Below are 14,183 nucleotides of genomic sequence, written 5' to 3'. Positions count from 1 at the left end.
TTCAACCGCGGCCTCGCATGTTCAGCAAAGGCCACACAGGCAGGGAGCACAACACTAAAGCGTACACACATACTGATAAATTACTATCTGCAGGGCAAGTGGTAAATACATGGAGGGCTGATTAGCAGCGTCGTACAGGGGACAGCTAATGGAGCTCTAAGGACACCTAGTGGTCACATTACCGCCACGGAGTTCAGGTTGATTAGAAATATGACAGAAAATGTTGCTGCTTCTGCAGGAGAGAGATATTGGGATTGGGGGAGGGGGTGTTCTCTCTGTATGTGCACATTAATATGCATATGTTTGTTCTGTTGTTGTATGTCATTATCACTAGTTTAAACTATCTTTTAAATATTTATTTTTTTCATGCACAAATGGGATAGTTTATACATCCAACATATTGCAAATGCACCGTAAACCAAGCATCACCTGTTTCTACTTCTGGTTTAAATGGGTTCAAAGAGAAGTCCGTTGGAAAGGGTGTTCTTGGTAAAACGTGGGGGTTTTCATCATGCAATGATTAGTTTCATGGTCCCAGAAGGAACCACATTGTAGACCACATATACTATGGGGCTGTATCCTCATTTAAGGCTCAGACTGGTGTTTTTGTTAACTACAGGATTCCAGGCTCAACTGTCAGGAAGACAGGAAGGATTATAATCTCATGTTCATCAGAACTAACATCAATATCAAATGGAGTGGGATCATTTCCAGTTACAACACACGAGATTTGCCTATTAGTCAAAACTGCGGAGGGCTTTTCGAAAAGAGGCTAACGTGATGAAACTGACAATCTCTGAAATCCATTTGGACCTCATTCAAGATTACATCTTTATCTGAGTGACTGCAGATTATTGTCCACAGAGAGGTGTGCTAAAGCTGGATTATCCACTTGTTGGGGATCCTTTTGACCCCATGGAAGCAGCATGCCAGCCTCACACGCCCTTACATCTGTGGGTGTTTTTTTCCCCACTTGTTTGGGGCCAAGGATGGGACAGCGGCAGAAATGAAACCAAAACCTCTCATCCTCAGATTACCATGGTTAGTGATCCACATATGTGGATCAAAAATAAGGTCACAGTCATTATGAATGCATTTGAAAAGGGATGCACTACATGTAACCATCTTTAACACCAAACATGTTTTAGCTTAAACTTCAGAGTGGCAAAGGTGATTTATTGATATGTAAACAGCAAAAACATTTTATTTATTTTTTTTTAAAAAAGGTTACAGAAAGTTATTTATTGTCATGTCAAAAAACTAGGCACTTGAATTGCCTTATGTTCATTAAATATGCACACTTACAAAAACACCACGCTCAAGATATGATGCCCTTGAATACGATGAATTATGATCATACCACATGGCTGTTGCATGTGTTCACCTTTTGTTACCCCTTTCACCAGCGTATGCACCACCTCTAGAAGTGGCTACATGGGGGGAGGTTTGCCTCCATTTGGAAATCTGCAAAATAACGAGTACGAGGGGAAAGTCAAAGTGTATTCTGTCATCTTCAAAACAGATCCCTCACATTTTTAAAGACGCATAATCATGTCTCTTTACATCTTTTTGGATTGAACCAACCTGCTGTCTTGCTCCTGGCTGGGATAGGTTATGACGACTCTGTTCCCATCATGAAGGAGACCTCCTGTTCTTTGAACGTGTCGAAATGTATTGTCAGCTTGGCCGTTACGGACAGCATTGCTGTGCCTGTGCTTCTTGTCTGAATAGGGAATTAATACAAGCGTGTCTAAGGGATGTCAAACCAGTGCTAAATACAATACACAGTACACTTTTCTGGAGAGCAAATCAGTTTAACTGTATTAGAACTTAAAGAAAAAAACAGTTTGTGTCGATCTAAAGCTTGTTGTTACTCATCAAGAGACAAATTCTCTTCAAGAGGAGACATGTCACACTCACGCTTATTGGTGGAATGAAGTTGGGCCTCGTCCACGTTACTGGGCGGGTGATCTTGCCCATACATGAAGCTCTGGAGTCCTCCGCTTATAGTCATCCCTCTTAGAGCGATGTTTCGAGGCACGAGGGGAAGCAGTCCAGGTAGGTTTATTACAGTGGTGGGAAGAGAAGCTCCGGGGCATTGGGAGCATGTCTTTAAGAGAAATATCAAATAAGGACCATGAGGTAATGTCATATTTCAAAACATAAGCAGATATTCAGATAATGTGAGACTCCAACTCAATGTCTTTGACCTACTGACATTTGCATCCTAACTCTTTCCTCTACCTTCCTACGGCCACCTCCTGCACACTTGACGAGGGATCGGAGAAGATTGCTTATTGTTCCACATGTATAAGCATCTTATAGGGGAATAGTAAATACTACTCATCAATAACGATGTTCAAATGCAAACAAAAGCAGAGGCACAACACATATCGACGGTCAACCCGAGATGACAGTTATGAGAGTCAACAGGGGAGGTTTTGAGTTTGTGTTTTTAATGAGAAAACCCAGGACTTCTGCTCTGTCATTTCCACGTCTATGATGCTAACAAGCAGAGGGGGTCGCGTTGACCTGGCTAATAGGGGGTAAATCCACTGGTGCATTATCGGCCGGGCACATTTCATCTAATCAGCAGGATGATGCCAGCAGGCTTAGGCTGCTTTTAATTCAGAGCTGCAGGAGAATTACTGCCTTGGTCTCTCATTACATGAACATCAAATCAGTCAGACTGAAAGAGTTTGATCCAAGCTTTTCCCCTGTTTTAGCGGCTGTGGTTTTGGTTGTTGGCAGTTTGATTCTTTCAGACCGCATCAATAAGAACCATTATGAGTTTTAAACACAGACACGTTTTTTGTTCATAGGGAAGAAAATACTAAAGCCTTTTATTTCATTTTTTTGTAATCAAGTTCAAACAAAAATAAAGAAAACATACTGTATATTGCAATACTACAAATACCTCTGTGTCCTAGATGGTAGCTACCACCCTGCACTTTTATGTATATATACGCTCTGTGTGCGATTGTTTCTGAGTGATGTTGTGTGCGGTTCTCACTGATGGATCAGCACTGAGGAGTTCAGCCCTGGTCCTCTCCTCCAGGGTGACCATCACTTCATCCAGGACCTGCAACTGGGACAGACGGAGTACCATTGCTGGTCTGTGGAGAGAATTTTTGGTCACCTGGAAGAAGAAGAAGAAGAAGAAAAAGCACCCGTTTGATGAAACAACCTGGTGAAAAATTATAGCGTTCATCAATATTATTGTGGAGCATTAGTGACGCTCGCCCTGAGCCATCTGGGATAAATATGATGCTATGTGGGTCCCGATGTAGTTCTCATGTTCCCAACAGCTGTTCCAGTGACCCAGCTGACAGCAGCAGATAGCTCCCAGGTGAGGGCGCCCTCTGGGCCTGGGTACAAATTCAGCCTGTCCAGCAACAGAACTTCATGTTCCTATAGGACACTGCTGCTGAGATGAAGTTCTGAGTTCATGCCAATGGATGTCCAGCGGAGAGGAGAAGACAGACGTTGGCTAGGGAACATGGGTGAGGTAGCAATCTCATGCTGTCAACAGCAGGAGGTATTGTCTCCGGGGTGGCTGTTGGCCTCTACCCCCTGGCAGGATTAACCCCCCCCCCCATGGGAAGAGAAGGGGGATGGGGTCCAGCAGAAAAGAGGCGCCCACAGCTGAGCATTGCCCAATGGACTATAGGGAGGCCCTGGGTTGCAGGCTCTGTTCAGGCCTGATCCATGAGCTCCAGATGGGTGATGTAACCGGGCCAATAGTGCCCTGCCATTTGGTCAAGGGATTTGTCTCTGATGCCGGCCAGTTTGAGGCACGGCAGATGGCCCATCATGTAATCGCTTAATTTGGAACCATAGAGTTACACTGGGATAGTGGTTTGGATTGTGCAAGTGAGAAATTGAGCCCGTGAGCGTGCTTTTGATCATTTGTTAGCGAGTGGAAGAATTCAACGTGCCCTGTGACTGAAAGCCAGTCGATTCACATAATAGGAAAACAAACTCGGAAAATACTTTTTCCACATTACCTCAACATGCTTTAATGCACTTGTACACTTGTCACACTTACAGGGTTGCCAACAACAGAGAGCTCAGTCAGCGAAGGAAGAGCTTCTAGTTTGTCCAGCTCTGTGATGTCCTGCAAAAACGTAAAAGAAACAAAGATTTGATTAAAGAATCTTTCATTCACGAGGCCCCTCATTTCGCTCCTCTTCCCCCACTGGTTGTAGCCTCCTGTGTGTTGAAAATGTGAGAGATTTGTATCAGAGCTGGACCTTTCATAATTTTGGGATAGGGAGGACGGAAGCAGCTGATGGGAGAGATTACATGTGTGAGCTCTCATTAATCTCATGAGAGAGTTTGGGCACGCAACAGGGCATGGGGGTGTGTTTTTTTCTTCTCATTCCCAGGTTTATGGTTGCATTTGGCTGTAATTCAAAGACACCCCCCCCCCCCCCACTGTGAGAACTGTAGTGCTGGCATGATTGCTGTATTTTATATCTTAATTGAATGCATGGAGACATTAAGGATGAGAAGGGAGGAAGGAACTAGCAACAAAAGTGCAAATCACTCGCCCCCGGGTGAGAAGCAGATGCAGACTGAGAAGCTGATTACACGTTGTCCTGATTGTTCCCCTCTTTCTTCATGCACACGGACCTGACCTTCAATCAAACTTGATTCTCCTTAATGCTACCCCTCGCAAGCCTCAGTGGGGTGGTAATGACTCATGATTACTATACTTCATGTCTTTACAAATGCAGGGAAAAGTAACACTGTTGCGCGCTGCATAAAATACATTCTAAAACATCTGACACATTTTCATATGAACAAATCAGTAAAAACCTGGTGGTGAATCAAAAGCTGCACAAAAGCTCACCGTGACCTCGGTGGTCACCTCGGGAAATCACAGTGGTCGTGAGTCATTGAGGCCGTTTTAAAGAAATATCTGAATATGCAGTTTTATTAAAAATTAGAATCAAGAAAATCCAGCATTTGAGGAGACCACTGCTGCTTGATGGAGAATACCTGCAGCTTGTTCATGCCAAGAAAGAGCTTGCGGAGCTCAATCAAAGGGTCGAGATGGTTGAGCTCCCGGATCCGGTTCTCTGCTAGGTGCAGTTCTAGCAGGACGTTCTGGGCTGTGAAAGAGTTATCAGCCAGAGCTTTGATCCGATTCCTGTCTAACACAAGCTCCCTGAGCTGCTGAAGCCCCTCCAATCCTTCCACCTGGCTGATCTCGTTACCTATCGCAAGAGAAACCTCATCAAAACAATAAAAAGATATTTCAAACAGTAAAATTATATTTCTATGTACAAAAAAAAAAAGAGTGAATTAAACACCATAAACAATATCAAATGCAGCGTTTAGAAGCAAAATGAGCATTTGTTGGGTGTTTGTCAGGTACCCTGGTGTAGGAAGCAGTGACATTTACAGAGACGGCTTTGAAAGCAAAAAATTAAGAATGGACAAGTGAGGTTGGCTTTGTGGGACTCAATCAAAAGCCACTGAAAGAAAGTCAGTCATTCTTTTCTTCAGGTCTCATCTCCCACCTGGCCTACGGTCTATGGGAGACTTTGCTCTCAGTGTTTGCCTTTTCACAGGCTTTATGCGCTGCACTGTGAACAGGCCGTGTGAGGGAGGGGTGGAACGCCAGCCATACATACCTTGAAGGAAGAGTGCTTTAAGATTGGTGAGCCTGCTGAGCTGCAGATTGGCCATATTGGAGATGCCATTGTGACTCAAATGCAGCACCTCCAGGCTGCCCATCAGTGGCTCCAGGGGCCCAGTTTCCCTTAAACAAAGTGGCAGAATGACAGCTTGAAACCTCTGTGGTTAAATGAACATCTCTTTCTCCTTCTGCTGCCTAATTTAACTGGTCAGACCTCACACACGCAGACCACCTAAAGGCAATCACAGCCACATGTCACAGCACTGCTTATGTACTGCTCTCTATAAAAGGATGTGGTTCAGAAGATCATAGAATTATTCCCACAATATATACTGACACTTAATATATATTTTTACATTCATATTTAATTTGTTTTAGGAAATAAATATGAACTTATTTGGAATCAAATGGTGGTTTAGGCAACAACTGAGACAAAAATCAGATTCAGCTATCAAGAGACAGTTCATCCTCCACTGGATGGTCGGTGCTGCCCCCTAATGGTTACACTTTACACATTCTTCACACTTGGCTACATTGTCAAATGTAAAAACACATGAACCTTGCTGTGAAATGAGAGCGTCGTTACCCTTTGCCTTTAGTCGGGCTCTGTTGGCCGTAACCACTGGAGTGAACTTTGCTGTACAAAATCTGTCTGTTTGTGAGCGGAGCCTTCCGCCGGGGCAGGATGGACTCGATGTGGTTGTAGTTCAGACACAGAGCCTATGAAGGAGACACTGGAGATCATGTATTTGTCCACCGCTCAGGTGCATTTCAAGCCAGCCTGTTTTTTTTTTTTTTGACATTCAGTGTAATTTTATACTTTGATGTTGGGAAGGTAAACGAGGCCGGAAAAAGAGGTGAGACTGTTGTGGTCTAAGTTGACGCTGCACAGGCTACAGAACAGGTCTGCTGGAGACAGATCAACCATCCTGTGGAGGAAACAAACCCATTTATGTAAATCACTATAATCCTGTTTTGTGTTTAAATGTCTGTCTAGCCAGGCTGTTACCTAATGGAGCAGGACTGCAGGGTAAGGTAGGCGATGTCTGCGTAGTTTGAGTGGCCCAGCTTCTCTGCTACCATGTCAGGGGTCAGTCTTCCTCCAAACATATCCTTTGCACTTTCACACTCAGTCACCTCCTAGAGAAAACAGCAGCAAACACGAAACAACATCTGAAAGGTCTGACTGGTTGCCGTTGTGGGTAAATAAACACTGCAATGCCAGTAAATACCACTGCAATGCCATCCAGAGCTTTCAGGGAGGGTAGATGGAAAACAACGTAAATCCGATAGTTTTCCAGTTTCTCCACGAAAGGATTCCCATAAAGATCCAGAATGATGAGGTTTGTCAATCCCTAAAAAAAAAGAAAGAAAGAGAAGCATATGAGCTCAGACGGCATGCATGGAAAACGAAGGGCCGATCTGAAACCTTCTGTCCTCCTGTGTCTCCCACTTGCCTTCAGGTAGTAGATGTCACGTGACGTAGAGATTTGGTTGTTGCCGATGTAGAGCTCGAGAAGGGAGCGAACTCTCTGGATGCCATGCACAGAACTGATACAGTTGTTCTCCACAGACATGAAGGACAGGTTAGGCAGCCGATCTAAGGCTGAGGCATCCAGACCAGACAGCTGATTCCCATCGACACTCAGTTTATTTAGGAGATGTAGTTTTGATAGTCCTGGAAAAACAAACAGAAATAATGATGGCTTCTTTTTCAGGTACATCTGAACACTGTAATCCCAACTTCACTGTCAAGATGATCGTGTGACTGACCATTGAGTGTGCTTATGTTGTTGTTGTTGAGGGAAAGCTCCTCCAGCTTCAAGCAGCTGTCAAGACCCTCCACTTTAGAAATGTCGTTATCATTGAAGGAAGCCCAACGGAGGTTCACCAGCTTGTTCAGATTTATCATTCTGGAAATCTTCTGGCTGTCAAGGTTTAGGACGGTGATCTGGCCAATATTTTGGGGCCACAAACACATAAAAAAAAAAAATGTAGAAATCATTACTTTTTTTCCCTAAAGCTTTACAATTGCATTTTTTTTTTTAGAAATCACACCTTTAGGGAGAAACCCACAAGTCTGTAGCTCACCTTTGCAGTCCAGTCGAGCTCCAGCTCTCGGGTGAGGCCCCGGGGAGCAGGACTGAGAGGACATAAGAGCTGGGCTGTTGACAGCAGGCTGAGACTGCGGGGTCGGTCACTGTTGGTACTCGAGTGAGCTACAAGAGATGCCTGAAGCAGAGTGTGTGAACAGGTCTGATTGAATTACAGTGCATCATGAAATATACAGGTAGGCACTTCTTTGTTGGAGCATGTTAATACTTATTTCGACACAATCAATATTCAAATTTACAAAAATCTGTAAGATCTCAACCTGGTTAATTTTGGATCCGGCCGCCATCAGAACAGCATAAGCAGCCTCCTCCTCTGCTACCATCACATCGTCCAGGTGTGTGAGGGTTGTTAGACGGCCCAGTACGGTCATTCGGACTGTTTTGGACTGAACAGATTAAAACAGCTTCACTGTATACCTCCTCATTGATCCCTGTACAATATATTTCTGAGATTGTATTTGATAACAGCAACGCACCCCGATCCAGGGGTTAAACCGCGTGTCGAGCTTCAGCAGAGCAGGTGTGTGTTTCCTCAGCACAGCTGTATCCTCTCTGGCCTTGGTCAGCTTGTTCCAGCGCAGGTCGAGCTGTTGGAGCTGTCCCAACCTCCTCAGCCCTTCCAGGGTCACGAGGCGATTGTAGCTAGCGTCCAAAAACGTAAGGTTGGGCTGTGTTTTAGGTAACGGAGACAGTAGATGTTGAATGTTTCCACTTCATGCCATGTTCCAAAACACAGTACAGAGGTTACAACGAAAAATGCTGCTCTCTTATGACTCTCTCATGACTTTTGACAATGATTCGTTGAACCTTAACAATCACATTTCCTATCGTCATCCCCTGTCTCCGACCTACCATGTGAGAAATGTCATCCAAGTGTGTGAACTCATTGAAGCTGATGGTAAGATGCCGCAGCGCTGTGAGGCGGGAGATCTCCTTTAGTTTCCTCAGACTGTTGCCGTGAAGGTTCAGCACCTGGAGGTTCAATGCGTTGAAGATGAGCACAGAGACATGGCTTCAAAACTCAAAGTTGTCGCTTGAAAAGCCAGAACACTTACAGTGATCTGACTGAGGACATTGGCTCTGGCCACATTAAGCAGAATTTTGTCATCCAAGCTCAACAACCTGGGCTGCGGTTTCAGCACAGGCTCCATGTTGAGGACTTCCCTGTCTAGGATGATGTCGTTGGACGGAGTGTCATCAATGCCTTCGCAGTGTGGCTGTTCTTGATCCTAGGAACAACATATCACAAGGCAGATGAGCTGCCTGGTAGGTACACAAATAAAATGAAGATTTGTGAAACAACTATGCAACTAGGGAAGAGACAGAACTGGTCTAAGAATTATTAATGACTCATGTCAACAATAACAAACCCAATGAATGAATTACCCCGGTGGTGATGTATTCAAAATAAATGATGTACTCAGGCAGGACCAGCTCATGGTCAAACACAAACCACTGTCTTCGTCTGGGACTGCACTCAGGCCCTGTGTGTGCTTTGGTGGAGTTGGGTCTCTCTGAATGAAAAACACAAGATGTAAACACAAACACTGACTGAAATTGCTGCATGCTGTATTCGTTTGTGACACGGCAGCGTACCTTCGCTCGGTGCAGTTCTGTGCTTAGTGTCCACGTTGCGATAAACGGAGCACGCTTTGGGATATCTGCTTCTGTCCGGCGGCTCTCCCTCTCGGAGAGGCACGCTGTGGCCCACAAACACTTTGGAAACAATAATCTGACCTACGGGCAAAACAACAGCAGCATTTTAGAAAAACAACAACAACAGTCATAGCTGAGGGGAATATAAATCTATGAGCAAAACTAACCCACCGTGCCTGAAGTGGATCGCGTCCGCACTGTGCTTGGACTCGTCTTGGCTGGCCTGGCGCTGCGCGTGTTCAATTCTGGGCTGTTCAGCCACACTCAGGCTGTTGGACAAAGGTATAGCGCCCTCTCTGTCCAGTGCCTTGCTCAAAGTCAACATGGTAAAAGTCAGCACGGTTTGGAGTGAAAACAAGACACTACAGATCCTGTTCCGTTTCACAACACATTTCTGTACCTATAGAACTTCGCTGTTCATTTTGTTATGTATACGTAGTGAAGTTACTAATCCATGATTTGCTTGCTTGAATACTTTCTCAATGCTCAGAGGAATAAAGGCTGGGTGATGGGATGGAGTGCTGGTGGGAAGGTGGACAGAAGTGAACGCACCTTATTTCGTTGGGTTGTTCTGAAGCCTTCCTCTAGAATGCGCAGAATTTCTTCCCTCTCGCTATTTGTTTCAGGGTCAGCTATGTAGAACAAGTACTCCAGCCGGCGTCTGTAATTCCTGCTTGAAAAGTTTAAATTACAAACACATTCTGTTCTTTATTGGAGAAAAAAAACAACATTTCGTCACATTTCAGTTACAGTTTAAATGAACTTACTGTGAAGAAATAGACTCTTCGCTTGCTAGAAGGGTGTGAAGTTTGTCCTCAAAGCGCAGTCGTAACGCACTGTTGTGGATGCGGATAACTCTATTGATCTTAATGCCAGCGATGCTGCGAACCTTAAAGTCTGAATGAGAGAAGCGGGAATGCAGGAGGTCGCAACAGGAAGTAAACCTGTTGGGTACATAATATTAAAAAATATGAGTTTAAGGGGGGGGGGGGGGGGGGTCTGCTTTTGGTTTGTCCTTGGTGAACTGAAAATGTTTGTAATTGAATTTAATATTATTGTACCAAGTATACGTACCATGGGTCTGTGGAGCAGCCCTCTTCCAAGCGAATATTCCCAACACTTTCCAGCTCCATCAATAGAAACTGGACAGTATATTCCATCATGTGTGTGGCTTGTGTCAAACCCCGCTCATACCAGGCTTCAATCCTGCATACAGAAGAGGGAGCATTATTGTTTTCACAGTTTCTTTAATCAAACAGGAACATTCTCTTTGTGTCTTATTCAAATATACGGACTCATCCAGCCTCCTCGTCCATGGCACCAGTCTCTCCCTCAGTGCGTCGATCTTGCCGAGTATTTTGCGCTCCACGGCCGGATCGCGACTGATGTCAGCGGTTTGGTCACTTCTGTCGATTGAACCTTCGACCGGGCGGGTCGATCCGTCCTCCGACGCCGCCGCGGACTTCTTACAACCAGCGGGCACCTTGGAGAGCTCACCTTCGAGCTAGGTAGGCGCGTCCGGGTGAAAACATGCTTTCTTAACTTTGTGCAACAGAAAGCCTGAGGCTGGAGATCACAGCTAAACAGCCGTTCTCGTTTTACAGCTGTTAAAAAGAATTTCAGAAATGTTTCATGGATTGTACGTACGCTCTTGAGAGTGTGGTTGAGTGTTCTGATGCAGTCTCCTGGCAACTGTAACATAGCTTTCTTCCTCTCCATCAGACTGAGCCGGACCTCTGCCAGGTTCCTCTGAGCAGTACGCACACGCATGTTGTAGTACATCGTTTTCTTCATTACTGTGGACTAAAAGGGGGGAAAAAAAGGCAAACAATTTAAATATGAGTTGTAACAACCAAATACAGAACAAATGTGTTTCTTCTAATATCTCTGAAGCTAGCTCAGGAACATCTCAGTGACATGTTATTAGAACTCAAATCAAATCATCAGCGATCAACATGAATCAAGAGAACGCGTGTCCTCTGAGGAGCACTACCTCGGCCGCTTCCTTGACTTGCTTGCTCAAGACATCGTAGGTGTCGAGTCGCTGGAGGCCTGGGATGTGGTAGAGAACGTGCGTGGCGTAGTTACACAAAAGACACACCGGGTTTGAGGTTGACGTCGGGTCCTTCAGCGCCAGTTCTCTCAGGTGGGGTAAGCAGGCAAGCAGGGTCAGCTCCTGTTACACCAATATGAACAGCAGAACACAACAGGCTGGCTCAACAATCAGCTTGTTCTTCTAAGGCTCAGGTGGTTGCCTAAAAACACAAAAGACACTATATATATATATATATATATATATATATATATATATATATATATATATATACACAAACCAGATGTATTTTGCATCGAATTTGTATGTACTTGCTTTACATCAGCTAAAAATAATGACAAAGGAGCAAATACTTTGATTCAGCAGTGGGTGGAATATACTGGCAGCAGTGAATGACAACGATCACATTCCTTAAAGCCACGCTGGGTTGTGACAAAAGGCGGATTGCAGGAATATGATCGAGGCGTTAACCATCCAATCAGTGACCTCGAACAGGACAATGAGGAAGTACAAACGCTCCGAATGAGTCCGTCAGCCACAGTCTATGTCTAAAGTGTATTAACAGGAAAAATGTCACTTCGCAAAAATCTAGCAGTCGTTTACATTTTCTTTTTTTTTTTTTAAATAGATGCAGTCATGTCTGTATATCATTGAATCCTGAATGATATAAATTTTAATTATGCAACTCAATACCTTATTGAAGGTTTTGTGCAGCCAGCGCGTTGTAGAAATAATTGAAAATGTGACTTGACCCTGACATTTCACAAGAATTTTCAATCGCCCGTATCGGACCAAAGGTTTTTAATAAGATGTTGCAAATAAGTAGGACAACTTTGTACAGAAGAAATGTCGGTAGCATATTTCTGTTCTCACCTTAAATGAGCTGATCTTGTTCCCGGACAGATTAAGATTCTGAAGGCTGACATTAGGATCAAGGCTGTGGCCTTTAAAAGAAGTTTGAAAGTATTTTATTTTCGTTCAAACCGAATCGCAATCAAACTTGACACAAAAATACAGAGGAATGTAAAACCTACCAATCTTTTCAATATTGTTGTCGGCAAGGTTTAGTTCTTTGAGGTTTTGAAGCGCGTTCAAGCCCTTTAGAAGAAGAAGAAGAAGAAGAAAAAAATGCACACAGACGCAGATAACTCATAAAAAAAAAAAGGAGCGTGATATTTTTAAATAACATGCTGTCATATTTACGGACGTGCTAGATCGTGTAATATGTCGTTTTTGTGAGCCAAATCAATAGAAATTCATAGATAGAAATCTACAGATTGTAGAATGTTGTGTGATAAACATGCAAACAGACAGACAAGAGTTCAAACCTGTATCTGAGTTATGCAGTTGTTGTTGAGCCACAAGACTTCTAGGTTGATCTGCAATTCTAAATTCGTTATTTCACAGATCTGATTATCATACAGGTAAAGTTTCTCCAGCTGCAGACAATTCTGCAGCCCAGATATCTCCTGCAAAATAAGAAGACGGGACACCTTATTGTCTAATAAACTATGGGTTGTGATCAAAGCATGCAAGATGTGTTGTCATTAAATGTGTGGTCACTGATTTAAGGCGTTATTGTTTTACCTTACCAGCATGACTAACTTACTGTCAGATGGCACTGGACCACCCAGAGCTCCCGGAGCGCAGGACAGCACTCAAGTCCTTCAATGCGTTTTATATCCTGGCCCAAAATGGTAAACTGGCAGAGCCTCGGGAAGAAGGATAGCCCAGCCATGCGGGGAAAACCAGAGAAGAAGATCTCCAGGGAGCTGACTTTGCTTCCTACTTGTGCAATATTTTCATAGGACACTCCATTGGCCAAGCACTGTTGATAAAAAAAAAACAACATATTCACGAGAATCATAATTCCAAAAAGAAAATGATATGGCAGTGAATATAAACCTTGACACCATTTACTCACCAGTTCCTTGACCACCTCCTCGTCACCGCGGTGCTTTTGTTTCTCACTCTGCATCATAACTTGTCTGCCTTGAAATGTACCACAGCTGGGATAACGCTGAGAAACATGTTAAATCTAACGCATTTATCCTGCTTTGTTTTACTCATATAGGGGGACTAAAGACATGTCGACTAGGCTGTCCGGTAATAGCCTGTATGGTAACAAACAACCGAGGTTAGGAAGGGAGTAAACAAACTACAATTCACCAATGTTTGGTAACGGCGTCGGTCCGTAACCAGGCAGGCGCGTCTGGTTGCTGAGGAGCCATGTTGTACCGTGTGCGGTCCTGGCCGTACTTTGAGCGACCACACGAGGGCGCTACACTGCAAGAGACATTCTCACACAAGTCATACACACACACACACACACACACACACACACACACACACACACACACACACACATATATATATACACACATACATACATACATACATACATACATACATACATATATATATATATATATACATACATACATATATATACATCCATATATATAACCTGCTTTGTTATTAGGCACACTTTTTATACAACGTCACACTTGAAATTGTTGCCATTTTTTTTTGACAATGTTCAGTTATTATTATTGACTTTATTATACTTTATTACACTCTTATACTTTATTACACTCCCTCTGCGTCCATAGTGACGGACTCATCTGTAGAGTCACTGTAGCATATATAACCAAGCATATAATAATTCAGCTGTCATTCACTCCGACTACATTTATACGCCTTTTAATGCCTC

The 14,183-nt window shown here is 43.8% G+C and overlaps 1 protein-coding gene across 2 annotated transcripts; it reads right to left on the bottom strand.

The window, feature by feature from the left end:
• Nucleotides 1-1,169: 1,169 nt before the first annotated feature.
• On the bottom strand, nt 1,170-13,801 carry lrrc9 (leucine rich repeat containing 9). 2 transcript variants are annotated; one of them, XM_068726494.1, is made up of 33 exons: nt 13,640-13,801; nt 13,395-13,490; nt 13,080-13,298; nt 12,799-12,939; nt 12,505-12,568; nt 12,344-12,414; nt 11,411-11,593; nt 11,065-11,220; nt 10,713-10,921; nt 10,492-10,623; nt 10,185-10,361; nt 9,970-10,090; nt 9,589-9,724; nt 9,358-9,498; nt 9,148-9,275; nt 8,817-8,990; nt 8,614-8,733; nt 8,238-8,429; nt 8,022-8,147; nt 7,739-7,879; nt 7,421-7,598; nt 7,105-7,325; nt 6,880-7,002; nt 6,657-6,787; nt 6,468-6,576; nt 6,234-6,367; nt 5,643-5,770; nt 5,005-5,222; nt 4,049-4,117; nt 3,014-3,139; nt 1,921-2,110; nt 1,585-1,723; nt 1,170-1,464 (listed from the first exon to the last, which is right to left on the bottom strand). In XM_068726494.1, exons 2-33 carry the CDS (start codon nt 13,449-13,451, stop codon nt 1,431-1,433), a joined length of 4,488 nt encoding a protein of 1,495 aa, XP_068582595.1. In that variant the 5' UTR covers nt 13,452-13,490; nt 13,640-13,801; the 3' UTR covers nt 1,170-1,430. The 2 variants fall into 2 exon arrangements, with proteins under 2 accessions (XP_068582595.1, XP_068582596.1); XM_068726495.1 differs by having other exon boundaries at nt 9,970-10,087; nt 13,395-13,801.
• Between the last annotated feature and the right edge of the window lie 382 nt (nt 13,802-14,183).

The sequence above is a fragment of the Cebidichthys violaceus genome, unplaced genomic scaffold (assembly GCF_023349555.1).
Source record: "Cebidichthys violaceus isolate CVI_PGR_0920_01 unplaced genomic scaffold, fCebVio1.0.p SCAF_39, whole genome shotgun sequence".
Classification (NCBI taxonomy): Eukaryota; Metazoa; Chordata; class Actinopteri; order Perciformes; family Stichaeidae; genus Cebidichthys; species Cebidichthys violaceus.
This window is presented reverse-complemented; position numbering and strand designations above follow the sequence as displayed.